The sequence below is a fragment of the Papilio machaon genome, chromosome 19, assembly GCF_912999745.1.
Source record: "Papilio machaon chromosome 19, ilPapMach1.1, whole genome shotgun sequence".
NCBI lineage: Eukaryota > Metazoa > Arthropoda > Insecta > Lepidoptera > Papilionidae > Papilio > Papilio machaon.
The window spans coordinates 6281315-6302666 of record NC_060004.1 but is presented as its reverse complement, the minus strand read 5'-3'; the positions used below and the strand labels follow the sequence as shown (position 1 = coordinate 6302666).

General features: G+C 38.8%; 2 protein-coding genes across 2 annotated transcripts; one reads left to right on the top strand and one right to left on the bottom strand.

Moving 5' to 3' along the window:
• Window positions 1-5809: 5809 nt before the first annotated feature.
• Window positions 5810-19217, top strand: LOC106709505. Its single transcript, XM_045682660.1, has 16 exons — window positions 5810-5815; window positions 6021-6398; window positions 6516-6788; window positions 6897-7124; window positions 7244-7561; window positions 8287-8628; window positions 8800-9117; window positions 9522-9660; window positions 9733-9986; window positions 10563-10905; window positions 13447-13682; window positions 13783-15381; window positions 17766-18023; window positions 18469-18663; window positions 18842-18953; window positions 19024-19217. Exons 1-16 carry the CDS (start codon window positions 5810-5812, stop codon window positions 19215-19217), a joined length of 5193 nt encoding a protein of 1730 aa, XP_045538616.1.
• LOC123722105 (pneumococcal serine-rich repeat protein-like) lies at window positions 19217-21352 on the bottom strand (the record flags this gene model as incomplete). Its single annotated transcript, XM_045682659.1, has 2 exons — window positions 21348-21352; window positions 19217-20156 (listed from the first exon to the last, which is right to left on the bottom strand). Coding segments are annotated over exons 1-2 (945 nt in total), but the record flags the coding sequence as incomplete, so codon positions are not given.

The window sequence follows — 21352 nt, the reverse complement described above, 5'->3', positions numbered from 1 at the left end:
TAAGCGTGCCGTGGACTGCGTTGTTCGCGGCTTATCAGACAGGACGTTTAAATCAGATGCTTTGACATTACGTTGAAATCACCCTGACCAACTTTTACAGTTCTCAGTGAGCAATAACATTCGGCGGACCGCGGTCATTTTCATAGTAAAGTATTACACACTACACATCAGATTTATAACCAAAACCAAGCACCTAAACTTATAGCTAGATCGAGTCAGCCTAGTGGTTGCTATAATTGTAAGAAGGGGCACAGGGGAATAGTTTTCTACATTGTTCTAAAGCTATCTTATAGTGCCAGGATTACTTGTAAGGTTTTGTGTGACGACTTTTTGGAGAGACCTTTGTTAATTGATCAGACTTATACGGAACTTCCCCATATAGTTATTTATAAAAATATTTCTGAATTGAAATTCTTCGACAACTGCGATAAATTGTCCTTTTCTGATGTTGAAGTTGAAAGTGGAAATTGTTTAAAGGTTCGCGCTTTAGGAGTCCTTTTCGATCAGAGCCAGCGTTGATTCTACCGTTAGTGGCAGAATTTTCTGAGAAATAGTGTAATAGGAAAACCCAATCAGCGATTTTCTGTTTGCGGCGGATTTCGTAATGCGACAAATCGCCGTGTGAGTGTATTTGTGATTCCCCATGCTAATTTCTGCTTGATTCCAAAGGGTCTTTTGTTGTCGTTGATACACTTGAACAAATGAGTAGGTTAGCCGGTAGTAAATTCAATGAAAGTCAGGTTAGCATTTGCCGAAAGGTACCTGACGATACCAGGAATCAATTGCCTTGTTTGCTCAGAAAGTATAAGCATTGTTTTGCGTCATCCTTTAGGGATCTAGGTTGTACTAAGGTTGCTCAAATAAAAGTAGAGCTAAGCAGTCAAAGTCCCGTTGTGTACCGACCGTATCGATTGTCATAACATGAGCGCTCGTAGGTCCGTTCAATCGTAGATGAGATGTTAGAAGCAGGTATAGTGCGCGAATCTTACTTTCAAATTTGTTAGCATTCTCACTCGTCAAATTAATATAAAAAGTGTGCCATGGGAATGGGGCGATAATCAGGAAACTGCTTTATAGACTTATTGTCGAGAGATTCGATCCATTAGCAGAGCTCAAGCTGCACACTGACGCCAGTAGGGTAGGTATTTAAGGCATCTTAAATGTATCTAAATGTTTCGTCTATACTTTCACGCGAAAACCAGATCCTATTTTGGGCAACTATCAACTCCGCACCTTAACTAATACAACAGGCCTTGGGGTCGTTTTTGATGCAAAACTACGATTTGATACTCATATAAACACTGTTATTAATAAAGTTTGACGACACCGGATATATATACGTGAGTGTTTTTGCCGTTTCTATATAAGTTAATGATAATGTCTCACGAAAGTTTGAATATTTTAATTATTAATAAAGCTTCAAAATAATTAGGTTTCGTTTTGAGAATGTCATCTGAATTTCAAACTATTACACAGACCTTCAAAATATTATATTGTGCATACGTACGTAGCCACCTGGAGTACGCTTCCCAAGTCTGGAACCCTTGCTATAACACCTACAAAAACCGCATAGAAAACGTACAAAGACGGTTTCTTCGGTTCATACAATACCGTGCTGGAACATTTGTTTACAACTATTACTCTCGTTGTAAGAAATTTCATCTATTACCGCTAGGAGAGAGAAAGCGCGTGGCAGACTGAGCTTTTCTCAGCAATATTGTAAACGGCGTGGTCGATTGCTCTGAACTCCTCGAAGAAGTAGGCATCATTGTTCCCAAGTGTGGGCTTCGTTCCCGTGAACACAACGCATTATACTCACCGCGAGTTAAGAATAATAGGGAGTACAGTTATTTAGTACGAGCGTGCAGATATTATAATGCAATCTCCGATCATATTGACATATTGAACATGTCAGCATTTAAAATAAAACAATTTTTAATAACCGTTTCTTCAGTGCATGACTGAGAGTACAAAGGACTTTGTGGATTAGCTAAAAAAAAAAAAAAACAACAACAAGAAGTGAATTTCATTACCTAATTTTAATTGTCCAAATATTAAATAAAATAAAATAAAATAGAAATAAAAAAAAAAAAAAATTAAAATAAAAATCCTGCTTCAATGTTCGGCTGATTAAACATCCTAAAACTTGGAGATTCAGAACTTAGAATAATTAGGGATAATTTGGATAGTAGTCTAGATCGAAAAGGCTTGCAATATATTAAGGAAAATTATGTTTTTAAGTACAAGTGATACAAGTGTAATACAAGTGATACTAATAGTGAACTCGCGATATCCTCCCTCATAGCAGGCAGGTTTTCTCCTATCGCTTCCCGAAGTGGTAGTAATGTTGGCTTTATTAGTAATAGCAATCAGATAATAGCAACCGAATAGCAACCGAGCAACCCTTGAATCGGAATGATAAACGCGTATTGAATGACCGCCCAAGCCGAGGTCCCCTCTCGGGGGCCCTTGACCCCAGTCACTCCATGGAGCGTCTGCCGAAGCGATCTAAGAGCTCGGTGACCTTCCAATCCGGTAATTATAATGAAGTAACAGCCCGAGACGAGGCTCCTGAGGGAGCCCTCGAGCCTAGTTACTCTTAAACGAGGTTTAGGTTAAGCGCCATATGCGCCCGACCACCTCAAGCCCGGTGAAACTGTAAATGTCTCCTCTAGCCAAACAGTGACTGCTCAGTCACAAAAAAGAAACTAATAGCGAACAAAGTAACGACGACGACCCTAAAACGTAGTCACAAACTAAATCTTTTGTAAATAAGCCAACTTTATTTATGATATATTTCACTACAAATAGTGTTTCTGTATTGTTTCAGATAGAGCGCGAGAAGTGATTGGTTCGTGTCTCTATATAAGAGATGACATACGGTCATGGACGAGATTTGATTGGTAGAGCGCGAGAAGTGATTGGTTCGTGTCTCTATCTAAGAAGAGATGACATACGGTCATGGACGAGATTTGATTGATAGAGCGCGAGAAGTGATTGGTTCGTGTCTCTATCTAAGAAGAGATGACATACGGTCATGGACGAGATTTGATTGATAGAGCGCGAGAAGTGATTGGTTCGTGTCTCTATCTAAGAAGAGATGACATACGGTCATGGACGAGATTTGATTGATAGAGCGCGAGAAGTGATTGGTTCGTGTCTCTATCTAAGAAGAGATGACATACGGTCATGGACGAGATTTGATTGAAAGAGCGCGAGAAGTGATTGGTTCGTGTCTCTATCTAAGAAGAGATGACATACGGTCATGGACGAGATTTGATTGATAGAGCGCGAGAAGTGATTGGTTCGTGTCTCTATCTTAAATGAAAATGAATGAAAGTAAGCAGAGATGACATACGGTCATGGACAAGAATTGATTGGTTCGCCATTAACTACGAATTAAATACACATTGAATATGAATTGAGATTGAGATAAAGTGATTAGAATTGACTAGTTTGGTTAATTGAAAATAACGATGACTATTCCTCTTGAGATCTGCAAGACAAATCATTGTAATAATATCCATTTAATAACCTCTTTCTATAGTTTCACTAGTACTGTACCTATGTGCATTATTTGGAATAAAATTGTTAAACACTGCGCATTATTGTAAATAAATAAATTAATGAGATCAATTATGTAAAAGTTTAGTTTAGTAAAATATTAGTAATATCATAATAATTGTTAACGTAAATGTTTAGATTTTTGAAAAACTTCTTATTGCCAATTAAATTTGATTTGTCTTAGGTTGGTATTCACATATACACGTGATATATATTCTTTTTATGTACTACAATTTTTCATTTTCGAAACCCGATGAGTTGTGAATACCTACCTATCCTGTGTTTATTCAGGCCGAGTGTTAGGTTAATCACTTGATTCGTGTTCGAGGGCGAACACGATGTCAGGATGGTCGAGTGTTAGGTTTAAGTAATTATTGATAAGCAATTCAATATTTAAAATTGTATAAACAAAATAATCTAAAGAATTCTAATATTTTCAATGTAATATTAAGACATTATAATAGCAACACTGAATAAATTATGTTGAGGGTAGGATTGAGGAGGTGGGAGAAAAAAGTATAAAAGATGATGTTTAGTCGAATCGGGGCCTTTTGACTCCGAAAAATTGTGCAGACTAAGAATATTACTGTGTGTGAATCGTGTCCAGTGAAATAAATTGAATCTCCCATCTATCTGAAGTATTTTATTTATAAGTTCGACCGATCTTGAGTTATAAATAGTGTAACTAACACGACTATCTTTTATATATATACTAGCTTTTACCCGCGACTCCGTCCGCGCGGTTAAAAAAATAGACAACGGGGCAAAAACTATCCTATGTCCGTTTCCTGGTTCTAAGCTACCTGCCCACCAATTTTCAGTCAAATCGATTCAGCCGTTCTTGAGTTATAAATAGTGTAACTAACACGACTTTCTTTTATATATATAGATAGATAAACTGCAAAATTGTATTGATATAGTCGAACAGTCGAAAACCACAGTACAATAGATGAACAGTACAGCAGTTGAAAACTTAGTGTTAAACTTAGTTATGTTGATGTTATGTATCTGTCAACATTTATTGAGATATAATTATATGATAGAATAATTACAAATTTAATAATTTTATTATCAAATTACTAATTTGATATGCAAAGTTTAAGTGCATACTTAATATTAAGTATTACGCTCAAGTACTTCTTAGGTATATAATAGAGTATTGAGCTAATAATACTGCAGTTTTAATTTGTCACATAATAAATCTGAAAGTAGTGCGTTTAATAAACTATATAATACATCAAGGGCACAATGCAAGGTACGAATTTTTATATAGTCTTCATCGAATTCATACATACATCATCATCAGCTCACTGTACGTCCCCACCGATGGGCTCGGAGCCTACCCTAAGTTAGGGGTGCCTTGGCCATAGTCAACCACGCTGGTTCAATGCGGGTTGACTTCACACATATAATTGAATTGAAGTTTTTCCGTCTAAGTACGATGTGTGGGCCTTCAAGAGTAGAGTGAATAGGCATCTACAAAGCTAACGCGTACCATATTTAGGCCACATCATCACCTCATCAGGTGGGATCGTGGTCAAGCGCTAACTTTTTCAATGTAAAAAAAAACCCTCTCAGATATGTGCAGGTTGCATCACGATGTTTTCCTTCACCGTTAGAACATCTGATAAATATCTATATGAAAATCGGAAACAAATTTGTACATGGCTAGATTCGAACCCAGGACCTGCAGATTGCAAGTCAAGTGCTTAACCCCTGAGCCGCAGACGCTCTATCTACCAAATCCATGAGACAAGCAAATAAATGTTTGCTATATTAAATTTTTTCTTTAATATCTTTAAATTGAATTTATAACATGTTTTACACAAATAATGATTTTTCAACTTGGTTCTTTTTTCAATGTATGAAACAGTGACAAAAAATTATTGCATAAACTTCGATTTCCAGGAAAAATATTTTTCCTGGCTGCTCTTGCATTAGTCCAAGGTAGACCACCGGAAAGCGAAAATGAAGTTCCTCTACGCAATGAGGATTGTCCAGAAGACTATCAACATTTCCTTCTACCCCACGAAGACAATTGCACCAAATTCTACTACTGCGAATACGGAATGAAATACCCCACGCCAAGGGAATGCGCGCCCGGCACTCATTTCTCTTTCAACCTTCAGGTGAATTAGTTGCCCAATAAAGTTTCATCTAGTCAGATCACATCTAGACATACTTGGCAAAAATTACCGTAATGTAAGTGATAGAAAAAAGGAAAGATCCACTTGCCCTGTCCCTAATGGATGTTTATAGGGGTTTCAGTTTTTCAATTCGTTCTATCATTAGCCACTCCGTTATAAGATCTCTGATGATAGACTGGACATTTGAGAGAGGATTTTCGTCTCCAAAAGAATAATAGGCATTTATTCACATAATCAGCCAAATGAATTGTCAATTTTCGGCGACAGCCCTGGCATTTTTGCTGTAAATGTCAATTTCATTCGTTACAGATTTGTGACTTGCCCGAAAAGGCTGGTTGTGTTATAAATAATGGAAATCCAGGAAACAATAGCGAAAATGGTAAAGAAGGTGAAGAAATCGGCAACGATATTGTTTTTGATGGTGAAAATGAAAGCATTTATGAAGGAGTTGGAAATTTTGTAACAAATATAAGTGGTGATATTCAAAATGGAGGTGGAATAGTTGAAGCTATAGGCTTAGGACAACGCAGTGGCAAAAGATCCTTGTTACCGAATGGTTGTCCGTCTTATCATATACACTACCTTCTTCCTCATGAAAACGACTGCACAAAATTCTATTACTGTGTTTATGGAGAAAAAGTTTTGAGGCAATGTGCCCTAGGATTACATTTTAATCCTACCACTGAGGTAATGGTCAAATTCATTCCCATCTTAGGATAAGAAATACATATTACAAACACTTATCTTTGTTCATCATTAACATTATGAAGTAAAACAGAAAAGTTAAAAAATATTTTGTTATAGAATTGCGATTGGCCCCAAGATGCAAAATGTACTCTAACTGGAAGTGAAGGTTCAAATGGAAACGATAATTACGGTAATAACGAAGACACCAGTATGAAACTAGAAATCGGTAGTGATAATACAGCCTGGCTAGAGAATGGTTGCCCTGCTAGTATTCACATCCACCATCTTCTTTCACACGAGAACGACTGTACGAAGTTCTATTACTGTGTACGAGGAGAAAAAGTTATGAGAGAATGCGCTCCAGGAACTCATTTTAACCCTATCTTGCAGGTAATTAAATAAAAACTCAAAACAAATCATAAAAAAAAATGTGTTTTAGCTCATATTAATTTTAAAAAAAATTGAGAAACATTCACATTAAATTTTAAAAAATTACAGGTCTGTGACTGGCCACAAAATGCCGGGTGTACTTCAAATGGCGGAGGAAGCGGAGGGGATAATGGTGGGGGAGGAACAAACTGGTTACCAAATGGTTGTCCCGCCAATATTCATATTCACCACCTTCTTCCACACGAAAGTGATTGTACGAAGTTTTATCACTGTGTACATGGGCAAAAAGTTATGAGAGATTGCGCACCAGGAACACATTTTAATCCTACTTTGCAGGTATTGGTTAACAATAAAACTAAACCAGAGTTCTACAAATAATTTTAGTTCAATTAATCAAATTATCAAGAATCGAAAAAAAATGTCGTAAAAACATTTCTTTATTTTCATAACTACAGGTTTGTGACTGGCCCCGAAATGCTGCATGTATTTCAAATATAGGAAATGGTGGCAATGGAGGTGGCGAGGGAGGGAATATCGGCTCTGACGGCGGTAATGGAGGGGAAAATGAAGGATCAGGAAGTAATAACGGAGGATCAGTAGGTGGTAATGGTGAGGGAGAAACAACATGGCTACCGAACGGATGTCCCGCCAATATTCATATCCACCACCTTCTTCCTCACGAGAGCGACTGTACGAAGTTCTATTACTGTGTTCGTGGAGAAAAAGTTATGAGAGAATGCGCTCCAGGAACTCATTTCAATCCATTCTTGCAGGTAATTATAATTTTAAAAAATTTAACGAACTATACATACCGGCAGATAGTTCGTTTTATTTTAAACAAATAATAATTAAACATGAAACAACAACAATTAAATTAACATAATGAGCATTAATTTGCAACACATTACTGTGTTTACTTTATTAATAAACTAGCTTTTACCCGCGACTCCGTCCGCTCGGAATAAAAAATAGAAAACGGGGTAAAAATTATCCTATGTCCGTTTCCTGGTTCTAAGCTACCTGCCCACCAATTTTCAGTGAAATCGATTCAGCCGTTCTTGAGTTATAAATAGTGTAACTAACTCGACTTTCTTTTATATATATAGATAACGATAACTTAGTGATTTTTAATCCTTCAAAATAAGTATATTCATAAAGAGATTTATATCAGTACCATCGAAACGAATTTTGAAAGAGCGTCGGTTGATCAGGGGTTAAAAACTTGACTTCTAATGTGCAGGTCGTAGTTTTAAATCCCGCCATGTATCAATTTGTTTTTCGATTTACGTTAGTTAGTAAAGGACCACATCGATATGCAACCTGCACATATCTGCGAAGGAATCCAAAGATATGTGTGAAGTAAACCAACCCGAACTGGGCCTGCGTGGTTATCTATGGCCTAGTCACTCCTTACTTAGAGTAGGCTCCGTGCCCCTCGGTTGAGACGTACAGCCCACTACTAATAATGATAAAACGTGTAAATTTCACAAATTTACAGGTCTGCGATTGGCCTCAAAATGCTGGGTGTACTGTTAATGGAGGAAATGGTGGCAATGGCGATAGTGGTAATGGAGGAGATAACGGAGGATCAGGGGGTGGCAATGACGGAGGAAGTAGTGGAGGAGAAAACGGAGGATCAGGGGGTGGCAATGGTGCAGGTGGTAACGGGGAAGGTAATGGCGGAGGAGGAATTACCTGGCTACCGAATGGCTGTCCAAATATTCATATTCACCATCTTCTTCCTCACGAGAGTGACTGCACAAAGTTCTACTACTGTGTTTATGGACAAAAGGTTATGAGGGAATGTGCTCCTGGAACCCATTTTAATCCTTCTTTGCAGGTAGGTACTGATTTTAAAAAACTAAGTAAATCATTTATAAATCATAAATATCCAGTCGTCGTCATGCCATTGAATGAAATTGTTTAAAAACATAATTAATTTACGATGTACGTAATGTTATGAAACAGTTTTTAAAGTTGCGAAAGCTTATTTTACTAATAAAAATTACAGGTCTGCGATTGGCCTAAAAATGCCGGTTGCAGTTCAAATGGTGGAAATGGTGGCGGTGGAGGCAGTGGAGGAGAGAATGGTGGATCTGAAGGTGGGAACGGAGGATCAGGAAGTGGTGATGGAGGAGAAAATGGAGGATCTGGAGGTAGTAATAGCGGGGGAGGAACAAACTGGCTACCGAACGGATGCCCATCAAATATTCATATCCACCACCTTCTTCCTCACGAAAATGACTGTACAAAGTTTTATTACTGTGTTCGTGGCGAAAAAGTTATGAGGGAATGCCCTTCTGGAACACATTTTAACCCAACCGTGCAGGTTAGTAAATTACATAATCTTTAACTCGTGTGGTAGATTATTTCAGTTAAAAATAAAAACGTATGTTTTATTTTTTGAAACATGTGTTCTATAATTTGAAACTCGAAAGAATTGATTCTAATTACTGACATAAAAGTCCTTCCGACGGGTTTTTGGGACACAAGTCAAATGGTTTTTTTTAATTAAAACGTCTGTAAATTCAATCGCAAATGTGCGCAAATAGGCGTTTGGCAAAAAAAACAAAAAAATTGTTAAATGCTTTTAAAAATGAATATTAGAATATTTGTAAAATTAGTAGTCTTAATTAATGTGTTAAACCTAATAATTACTGAAAAAATCATAGCCACGCAATATGTCATAATACAAAAAACTTTGAGATTTGTTGTTCTGGTTTTTACATTCAGGTCTGCGATTGGCCTCAAAATGCTGGATGTACTGCAAATAAAGATGACGATAAAGAAGGAGAGAATGGAAATGGCGATGGAGGTAGCGATAGCGGATCAGAAGGTGGTAATAATAGTGGTGATAACGGTGGATCAGAAGGCGATAATAATGGTGGTGATAACGGCGGATCAGAAGGTGGTAATAATGGTGGTGATAACGGTGGATCAGAAGGCGATAATAATGGTGGTGATAACGGCGGATCAGAAGACGGTAATAATGGTGGCGATAACGGTGGATCAGATGGTGGTAATAATGGTGGTGAAAACGGAGGAACAACATGGTTACCAAATGGTTGCCCCGCTGATATTCACATTCATCACCTTCTTCCTCACGAGAGCGATTGCGCCAAGTTCTATCACTGTGTACATGGCGAAAAAGTTTTGAGAGACTGCGCACCGGGAACACATTTCAACCCCATACTACAGGTACGCACAAACTTGTTTATAACTCAGATACAGAATCCAAGTAGCTGTTTGTGAAATAAATACACACACAAAACATTATCGGAGGAGTACAAAGGGAGACATTATAATATTTACCAACGAACTCGTATTACAATACCGGAGGCCTAATTTTAGCCCTCTAGCCCTGCTTGCCGGAGGCCTAAAGTACCTTCCCACTTTTTTTAAAAGGACAGGGTGGGTAAGTGAAGTGGCTTTGACAGAGGAGGTGATCCATATGAAAGGGAATTATACTCTTTATCTCCATCGAGTAAACGCATCTGAAATTACGGACGTCTATGGGTAGCGGTTGCTTCGTTATTTAGGTGTATTCTCGCTTGTCACCATGTAATAAAAAAAAATAACGTCCCGGTATAATGCTAGTTGGTAAAACACATTTCTATATGAAAAGAATGTGTCAAATACATGTAACCATTAAAACAATGTATTTATAAGGAATCTTTTGGGTTTCTCGTACATGCTGCTTCTTATCGAGACATACTCGTAGTTTAGCTTACTATTTGTAATGTTGAAAAATAAATTTGATCTATTTAATTACAGGTTTGTGATTGGCCGGATAAAGCTGGTTGCGATAAAAATGGAGCTGATGATAAACCTAAACCAAATCCGAACGGCAACAAATGTGAAAGCGGTTGTAATATTCTTCCGTGGGCACATGAAACTGAATGCTCCAAGTTTTGGGTCTGTGACGGCACTAAGCCTGTTTTAGGAACTTGCTCCGAAGGACTTCATTTTAACCCTCAAACATATACATGTGACTTTATCTGCAATGTACCTTGTACTAGAAAGAATGTAATGTCCTCCGTTCAGCCAGACGGTCTTAAAATCTTCCTGCCATGGAATAAGGTTGATCCTGATTTCATTAAACGGTATTTAAAGAAGAAATAAACTGGCGAAACATACTTTAAACGTTGGCTTGATTTATAAATTTTAATTTTGGCTCTAAATCTTCTAAAGTAAATATAAAATTATTACAATAACAGCATTTTATTATAGCTCGTTAGGATATTGATACGAAAGAAACATTTCCTCGAACAGGATTGCAATTTCTTCTTAATTTGTTAATCCTTCATTAATCTATTCATATTAAACATAAATTAATCTGATATTCAAGGAAATGACGTAAGTAAATTATATTATTATCGTGTTATCATGTAGACAAACAACGAGCTAAATTTTAATTTAAAATTGCGAATCATGAATCGCAATAATTTCCTTGTATTACTTGACTATTAGACAAGAATATTAGAGCCTTTGTCAACTTATAAAGAATCTTCGAATTTGCTTAGGCCCTTCGTACACAAGGCAACGTAAATATTCCAAACGCGGCGATTTCAGACGCTAAAGGACTCACGCTATACAATATCATAGACATAGAGGTTTGTACACAGACATTTAAAAAATAAAATAACATTTAATCCTTTGCGACGCAATTAAAAACTAACATATCACAAATTAAATATAAATACATAACACAGAATTAAATCGCAATTACATTATAATAAATAAATATTTATAATTAACGTTGTAATGCTGACGGGATAGGGTCCTCCCTCCGCTTTGTATGCTGGGTGCTCCTCTTTGGACAACTCAGCGCCGATCTTCTGCGAAAACCCTCACGATTTTCCGCACGCCAGTTGCAGCGATACATTTCTATCTGTCATAGTCAAAGATCGTTTATCAAGATCGTTGCAAGAAAAACCGCTGCAAATTTCAAGATGGCGGGGGAAATACATACAGTTGACATAATAGTCGCTACGTCTGTACCGAAAACACAACTCGCGTCGACGATTCAACGTCATGTACGGAGGGCGTGCAACGCGGATTCTCGGAACACAATCATAAAATATTCCTTTCGCATAACGATCCCTTGTGGAAGAAAGACCTTATAGTTGATAGGGATTCCACTTATGACAGTGTTACCATAATTACGTAAGAATGACTTCCAGATGAAAGGTCACTTTTTGAGAAAGTGGGGAAAATACTATTCGACCTTGCTTATCCAAAAATGACTTGAAGCTGTAAGTATTGATTTAACGAATTGGTGGATAGATAGAATTAAAAAAGGAATGGCTATAGAGTCGACTTTACATAGAGTTAGACAAAAGCAGAGAAAAGCAATTGTGTAATTTTCAAAGTGTAAATTTTCCTCCTAAGTAATGAAAAATTGAATACGAAAACGATAAGCCATTTAAATCTTATTACAAATTGCTAATCCTTTCGGTACGGTGCAGAATTTAATCTTTACAATCTCAACCTCCATTGAAGATAGTGTTAGTCAAAACTGTAAAGAAATGTTGTGGTTTTTCTTGTATTATGTTTAATATACTATTTAGTAGAGCTTTTTCATATTATCACAAGACCTATCCAATTAAAAAAAAACTTGAGAGGTGTCAAGGGACACCCGGATGGAACGAAATTCCTTTCGATTAATTAGTGAAAGAACCAATGTTTATTCTATGAATAAAAAACTTAAGTCTTCACAAGAAGTACATTTTATTTCTATGAATTTTCGTTATATATTGTCACGTCGTTGCCATGGTGAAGTAGCGCTCATTCGTCGTTAACATACTTACTATAGCAAAAAGTGTCGTGACAACTTTTCGTAAGAATTTTTTCCGTCTAGCCCCCTTTCACAACGCGCGATAAGGAACTTCGTTCCAAAACTGATTTTGATACTCACTCTATTGCCTGTAAAAATAAACAGCAAATTCCCAAAAAAAATTAAACTAAGAGAGATATTATGAAATTGTTGAAAAAGTAATATTTTTCTGGAGTGTTCCTTGATAACGAATACTTTAAATTACGCTAATGTGATTGCTATCTCTCTTTTCTCACATCTATTTCATTGATGATTTCATTCAATTAAAATACAATACATTTTTGTCTGTACGACTTCTGTTGCGTCTTATCAATTTATCTACACGAATTATCCAAGCTTATCAACAATGTATTAGTATAAAGGATAATTCGGATATATATTCAAAATCAGGGTCGAATTTTAGCAGTTCAAAATCGTTACTTACTTAGAGGTGTCATTATATCAAAGTGCAGATAGTGTGACGCGGGCGCTATGAAAGGTATTATGCTTGTTTTACATTTCCATATAAGAATTTTTCCCTAAAAACCTGCCTTATAAGAAAAAGATGGGAAGGTTAAAATTAGGCCTCCGGTACGCAGACTTATAAGACGGAACGCGAAATTACTTCCACTTCATGCTTGTCTTCTGTGTAGTCGTGGTATTGCATCGGGTGAGCCGATACCCCATTCATGGAAACAGATGTTGTTGCTGGCGTCTACCACTGTTTAAAAATGAAAATATTATTTGTTTTGATTATTTACTGAATGAATAATGACTGGTCTCCCCCGATTTTTACAAAGGTGCAGTTTGGTTTACTGATTATAACTAATTTTAATTCTTTAGGAAAACTAATTTTCCTGGCTGCCCTGGCGTTAGCGCAGAGCAGACCACCAGGAGGAGAATGGTACGATGCGGATGAGAAATCTGTTATCATCTCAGACAATTGCCCCGATGCGAAAGAGCATTTTCTATTACCACATGAATACGACTGTACAAAGTTCTACTACTGTGAATACGGTGTAAAATGGACAACCCCTAGAAATTGCGCACCCGGCACGCATTTCTCTTTCGAACAACAGGTAAACAAATTAAATTTATGCACAGTTTTTATTAGATTCCTAAAGAAAGATCAGTTTTTTTAAATTTTATGAAGTCATTTAAAGAATATTTCACTTTAAGGTTTGCATTCATCCTATATTGGCAAACTGCACACTACCGGGAAGTTCTACCGTGAGTGTAGATACTACTGCCACAGTTCCTATTACGACAACTACAACTACAACATCAGCGGCGCCAACAACCATTTCAACCACAAAGACCACAACTCCGGCGTCAACAACTACTACTACAACTCCAGAGCCTACAACAACAACAACAACAACAAGCACTACAACAACGACTGAAGCTCCAACTACAACCACAACGACTCAAGATCCAACTACAACTACAACGACTCAAGCTCCCACAACGACTCAAGATCCAAGTACAACTACAACGACCCAAGCTCCCACAACGACTCAAGATCCAACTACAACAACAACGACTCAAGCTCCCACAACGACTCAAGATCCAACTACAACAACAACGACTCAGGCTCCCACAACGACTCAAGATCCAACTACAACGACTCAAGCTCCCACAACGACTCAAGATCCAACTTCAACTACAACGACTCAAGCTCCAACTACAACTACAACGACTTTAGCTCCAACTACAACTACAACGACTCAAGCTCCCACAACTACTCAAGATCCAACTACAACTACAACGACCCAAGCTCCTACTACAACTACAACGACTCAAGATCCAACTACAACTACAACGACTCAAGCTCCAACTACAACTACAACGACTCAAGCTCCAACTACAACTACAACGACTCAAGCTCCCACGACTCAAGCTCCAACTACAACTACAACGACTCTAGCTCCAACTACAACTACAACGACTCAAGCTCCCACAACGACTCAAGATCCAACTACAACTACAACGACTCATGCTCCCACAACGACCCAAGCTCCTACTACAACTACAACGACTCAAGCTCCTACAACGACTCAAGATCCAACTACAACTACAACTACAACTACAACGACTCAAGATCCAACTACAACTACAACGACTCAAGCTCCCACAACGACTCAAGATCCAACTACAACTACAACGACTCAAGCTCCAACCACAACTACAACGACTCTAGCTCCAACTACAACTACAACGACTCAATCTCCAACTACAACTACAACGACTCTAGCTCCAACTACAACTACAACGACTCAAGCTCCCACAACGACTCAAGATCCAACTACAACTACAACGACTCAAGCTCCCTCAACGACTCAAGATCCAACTACAACTACAACGACTCAAGCTCCCACAACGACTCAAGCTCCAACTACAACTACAACGACTCAAGCTCCAACTACAACTACAACGACTCTAGCTCCAACTACAACTACAACGACTCAAGCTCCCACAACGACTCAAGATCCAACTACAACTACAACGACTCAAGCTCCCTCAACGACTACAACGACGCAGGCATCAACTACAACTACCACGACTCAAGCTCCAACAACTACGACTACAACCCTTTCATCAACAACAACAACTACACCATCAACTCCGGATTTGTTAGAAAATGGATGTCCCGCTGATTTTCATATTCACAAATTGCTGCCGCACGAGACAGAGTGCGACAAATTCTACTACTGCGTGCACGGACAAAAGGTACAGAGAAGATGCGCTCCTGGCACGTACTTCAGTTTCAAAGAACAAGTAAGTGAATGATACAAACATAACTCTTATATAATCTACACATAAATATTACTGTAGGATTTGGCACTCATAGTGTTGTCCTCCTCATTTTTTTTTTGAAAAAACAAAGAACAATATGCATCAAATGTCACTGCAGTGTTTATTATACTGTGAGTTGTCACTGTCACAGGGCGTGTGACATCTGTATTCTGATAAATTTACCATCCCTTTCTATTTGTTAAAAAAACAGAGTTAGAATAGTGTTTGTATAGATTAAAATCTTATATACGAGCATATAAAAGAAAGTCGTGTTAGTTACACTATTTATAACTCAAGAACGGCTGAATCGATTTGACTGAAAATTGGTGGGCAAGTAGCTTAGAACCAGGAAACGGACATAGGATAATTTTTACCCTGTTTTCTATTTTTTATTCCGCGCGGACGGAGTCGCAGGTAAAAGCTAGTTGTCGATAAAACTATAGAGTTAGTTCACAGGAACTACAAAATCGTTTAAAGGTATACTCTAATTTTCAAGATGTTCCAGTTAAGTTACTTTATATCGGCAGTTCTAAGTTGAGAGTTAATAAGATTACCAAATTTGTAGTAGGAGAGGCGAAGCGGGGATTTAGGGATTTACTCGAGTGTGGCAGTTAAACATAAAGGGAAATCTTGCACTCAATCAAGTACTCCCACCACACTTTAAAACTTCCACTTCCAAACTTCCTTCCCTGCGTTTAGGACGCCGATCAGGATAGCGCGTCAGTTTGCAAGCCTACAGTTCTGTTATCTGGCAATTAGCCTGCTACATAAGCAAATATGAGAGTCACAAAGTTGCAAGAAAAAAAATCTAGTGCGATTAAATTAAATCGTAAGAAAATAATTCTATTATTTCATTTACAAAAATAATATTATTTTCCGATGTTCTTACTGTGAAGGAAAACATCATGATTCTACCTGCACATATCTGAGAAGAAATTCAAAGATATGTGTGAAGTCAACCCGCAATGGGCCAGTGTGGTTGACTATGGCCTAGTTACCCCTAATTTGGTGTAAGCTCCGAGCCCCTCAGTGGGGACGTATAGTGAGCTGATGATGATGATATTATTTTCTTTAGTAAAGAAAATAATTTATATTCTTTTGTTTCATCCGGTGCTGAATAATATAACACTAGTTATCGGAAAAGTATTTTCAAATTTTCATTATCAGATAAGCTTAACTAAATCTGGATTAGTAATAATCCAGAAATTGATAGAATTAACAACTATCTGATTAACTGTAGACTGATAAGTCGAGGAAACAGTAGCACTGAAATATTTTTTAATTTTACAAAATATGTCGTAATATGTATGTTACTTCGAAATGATATTGCTAAGATTATTTGCGTTAGCTAAACGAAAATTAACTCAAGCTGCGCAGCGTTCTACCCTCATTTTCCGCTTTGCTACTAAATATGTGCTCTGCGCAGCGACTCGCACGAAGTTAGGAGCCGCCAAGATATCTGAAAACATTAGAATCCTTACATCGTTTTTTTTTGGTATAAAAATATAACTAAATTTGTTTAGAACGGTTTAAAAAAATCACATGCCCTAAAATTATCGTTAGTTTCTAATTATCAATGAATGATTTGGTTACAGTTCTCAACATTACCTTTTTCTTTGACGTTAACAACCATCTTTGTCATTCCTCGTTCATCTTCACCCTCACTGACAAAGAGATAGTTTGATTTTTACAGATGTTTCATTACTGAAAACATAAGCGTTTGTTCTTTTGTTATATTAAACTAACAAAATAGTCATCCTGAACGATCTTCATTTTAGTAGTTACTCTCTTTTAATCAAGTGACCTTTACGCCATCCATTTCTTCCTAACCCTAGCCACATTAATATTTCAAGTTCTTCCATTGAATTACCAGAATGAGGAAATGTAACATCAAATCGACAAGGTGACTTATTATATGTAAACAATTTTATCATTCTAATCCTAATCCGAAATAGATAACGTGATTATTATTTTCACGTGTCCGAATTAACTATCTACGAGTATAACTATTTATTAATCGGATCGAATGAAAGATTTGATTTTTACTATTTTTATCTATACAACAAGAGCGATTTTCGACGACGTTATCAAAGTTAATTACTTTGTATAATTTTGATCTGTTTTAGAGGTTACTAAACTCAGGAGGCTTTTGATTATTTTTTATATTATATAAACCTCACTTAACACCGCATTGATATATAATATCTAAAACGATGATTCACTACTCATCTGGCGCTAAAGTTTTTCACTCAAAAATAGAATTCTGGATTCCAAAATTAAAATTGTCATTGTATACAGTTCCATAGAAATTTCAAATTATTAAAACCGCAGTCGCAATAAAGTTAAAAAATATCCAATTATTACAGGTTTGTGTTTTCCCTTGGGATTCCGAATGCGTCAACAACGGTGGAGGAGGTGGTGGGGGAGGCGGAGGCGGAGGCGGAGGTGGAGGCGGAGGTGGTGGCGGAGGAGGTACCACTCTGCCAAACGGTTGTCCGGCTGATTTTGACATTCATCAACTTCTTCCGCATGAGAATAATTGTAGCAAGTTCTACTACTGCGTATATGGAGAAAAAGAAGAAAGGGAATGTCCCCCTGATACACATTTTAACCCTGTGTTACAGGTAAATAATTCTAATAAGCACACTAAACTGCAATAAAACCTCTACTCTGTGTAATAACAATTAAGTCAATAGATTTGCCAGTATTATACCATATACCTGTTATTAGTGACATAACTAGAGAAAAAAAGCTTTAAGAGTAAACTTAAAAACCTGATAATTATAGATTCTAAGGTATTTTATGCTCATAGTTAGAATATAGATCTTTCCAATGTCTAAACTGTGATCTTTTTATCCAACTAAATCAAGAAGCTAATATTTTTCGAGCGTAGGTAAGTTTTTATGAAATAGGTGGATTTGTTTGTAAGTAAATTCCTATGTTACCGCCTGTAATCCAAACCACTGAACCGATTTTAAGTGAAGCATTATTTAATTCGTATTTCTTCTATTTACAGAGTAGTTTTTTTTTATTTGTTTCTTAAACTAACAAATAGTGTTGTAATTACAGGTATGTGACTGGCCGGAGGACGCTGGCTGCATTACAGGAGGTGGAGGAAACTTGTTACCAAACGGCTGCCCCGCCGACTTCGATATCCACCAGCTGTTACCTCATGATAATTGCAGTAAATTTTACTACTGCGTACACGGCGAAAAAGTAGAGAGAGATTGTGCTCCTGGAACACATTTCAATCCCGTTGCACAGGTAATTACGAAATAACAAATTCAGTTTATACTTTTCGTAAGCCAATAGACATATGGACCTTTATGGTGGTGTCCTTTAAATATTCGTAATTCAACCTTAAACATAATCTTAAATACTGTACTATTACTTTACTATAATTTATTTCAGTATTTAAGATTTTATTATTAAAATATTCCAGGTGTGTGACTGGCCCCACGCAGCGGGTTGTGTTGGCAGCGGAGGAGGTGGAGGCGGAGGAGGTGGAGGCGGAGGAGGTGGAGGCGGAGGAAGTGGAGGTGGAGGCGGAGGAGGTGGAGATGGAGGAGAAGGAGGAGGCGGTGGTGAAGGAGGCATAGGAGGAGGAGACGGAGGAGGAGGCAGTGAATGCGGAGATGGAGGAGGCGCTGGATGCGGAGGCGGTGATGGCGGAGGCGGAGGAAATGGAGGCGGAGGAAGTGGAGGTGGAGGAGGTGATGGCGATGGCGGTGGAGATGGAGGAGGCGGCGGAGGAGGCGGAGGAGGCGGAGGAGATGGAGATGGAGGAGAAGGAGGAGGCGGTGGTGAAGGAGGCATAGGAGGAGGAGACGGAGGAGGAGACGGAGGAGGAGACGGAGGAGGAGGCAGTGAATGCGGAGATGGAGGAGGCGCTGAATGCGGAGGCGGTGATGGCGGTGGCGGTGATGGCGGTGGCGGAGGAAGTGGAGGTGGAGGAGGTGAAGGCGATGGCGGTGAAGATGGAGGAGGAGGAGGAGACAGTGGTGAAGGAGGTATAGGAGGAGGAGACGGAGGGGGAAGCAGTGAATGCGGAGATGAAGGAGGAGGCGCTGGATGCGGAGGCGGAGGCGGAGGTGGCGGAGGAGGCGGAGGCGGTGGAGGAGGCGGAGGCGGTGGAGGAGGCGGAGGCGGAAGCGGAGGCGGAGGTGGCGGAGGAGGCGGAGGAGGCGGAGGTGGCGGAGGAGGCGGAGGTGGCGGAGGAGGCGGTGGAGGAGGCGGAGGAGGTGGAGGAGGCGGAGGAAGTGGAGGAGGCGGAGGAGGCGGAGGAGGTGGAGGCGAAGGAGGCGGAGGAGGCGGAGGAGGCGGAGGAGGCGGAGGAGGCGGAGGAGGCGGAGGAGGCGGAGGAGGCGGAGGAGGCGGAGGAGGCGGAGGCGGAGGAGGCGGAGGAGGTGGAGGTGGAGGAGGTGGAGGCGGAGGAGGCGGAGGAGGCGGCGGAGGCGGAGGAGGCGGAGGAGGCGGCGGAGGCGGAGGAGGCGGAGGAGGCGGAGGAGGTGGAGGAGGCGGAGGAGGCGGAGGAGGCGGCGGAGGAGGCGGCGGAGGAGGCGGCGGAGGAGGCGGCGGAGGAGGCGGCGGAGGAGGCGGCGGAGGAGGCGGCGGAGGAGGCGGCGGAGGAGGCGGCGGAGGAGGCGGCGGAGGAGGCGGCGGAGGAGGCGGCGGAGGAGGCGGCGGAGGAGGCGGCGGAGGAGGCGGCGGATGGGGCGGCGGATGGGGCGGTGCAGGAGGCGGTGGAGATGGTGGCTCTCCCAACCCAATTCCAATAAACAAGTGTGAAACTGGTTGTAACGTTCTTCCGTGGCCCCACGAGACAGACTGTGACAAGTTCTGGATATGCGACGGCACTGAAGCTATCTTAGGAATTTGCTCCGAAGGACTTCGATTTGACCCACAAAGATACATATGCGACTTTAGCTACAATGTGTCTTGTGTCGGACGCGCCATACTGTCATAGAATGAGGCCGATAGCATTCAAATACTCCTGCCTTTAAACCTAAAAGCTAAGTCTAGTTGAATTAAGGAATATCATTTCTAGCTGTCAGCTTGTTAGTTTTTAAGAATATAATTATTATATACACATGAATAAAAAATAATCTGCAATCAATACATTTCTTTGGTGTACATGTACAGTATTAGATAAGTAGTTTGTATTTTATTGTAAATAAATTCTAACTCGATATTTTTATATAATAAGTTTAAAAAAAATACTTTTTTTCTGTTTTTCTTCCTATAAATTTAACAATAGATCTTGAATGCCGTGAAATCTCACATACAAGAGTCTATTGACACAAATCGTTGTCTCTATTTCTTCAAAGAGAAATTTAGAGACAAAAACATGTGTCAATAAAGATGTTAAAGTGGTATAAAAATACAGTTATATCCGCATTTTACATATAAACTAGCTACAGACTGTGTTCTACATCTATGCCAAATTTCAGCGAGATCTGTTTAGCAGATCTGGAGATACGTTCAAACAAACATCCATCCATCCATCCCTCTGAACATTGGCATATTGATAAGATAAATTCTTCCTTCAAAGTTGTTTCGGTAAAGAAAGATTGATTTAACCGCAAGTTACAAAACGACTGATTTTAAATAAATAAAAAACTATTTAAATTAATAAAAATAACATATTTATTACCACACAAATAAACTTAATTAAATAAAATAATAAACAATTATCCATTAATTAGACAAATTAAATAGAACACAAATTCACGTATACTTTTCATTAAAAAAAATCATTTTTATATTTAAAGAAACATGTATTATAACAAAAATGCCTAATCAGTACAAAAAAATTATAAATCCAAATACATCTCATTTCAAAATAACCAGATAAAAATACATTAAATTATTAATCTTATAAAACTTTCATAAAAGCTTAAAAAATACGAAACTCGATATGATTTTAAATAATACAATGTAATCTATACCTCAT

What these genes read in the sequence shown, in the direction of transcription:
- LOC106709505 (XM_045682660.1), top strand. An exon ending in ATTTTAATCCTACTTTGCAG is followed by an intron (nt 7,125 to 7,243) that starts GTATTGGTTAAC and finishes TCATAACTACAG; the next exon opens with GTTTGTGACTGGCCCCGAAA. An exon ending in ATTTCTCTTTCGAACAACAG is followed by an intron (nt 13,683 to 13,782) that starts GTAAACAAATTA and finishes TTTCACTTTAAG; the next exon opens with GTTTGCATTCATCCTATATT.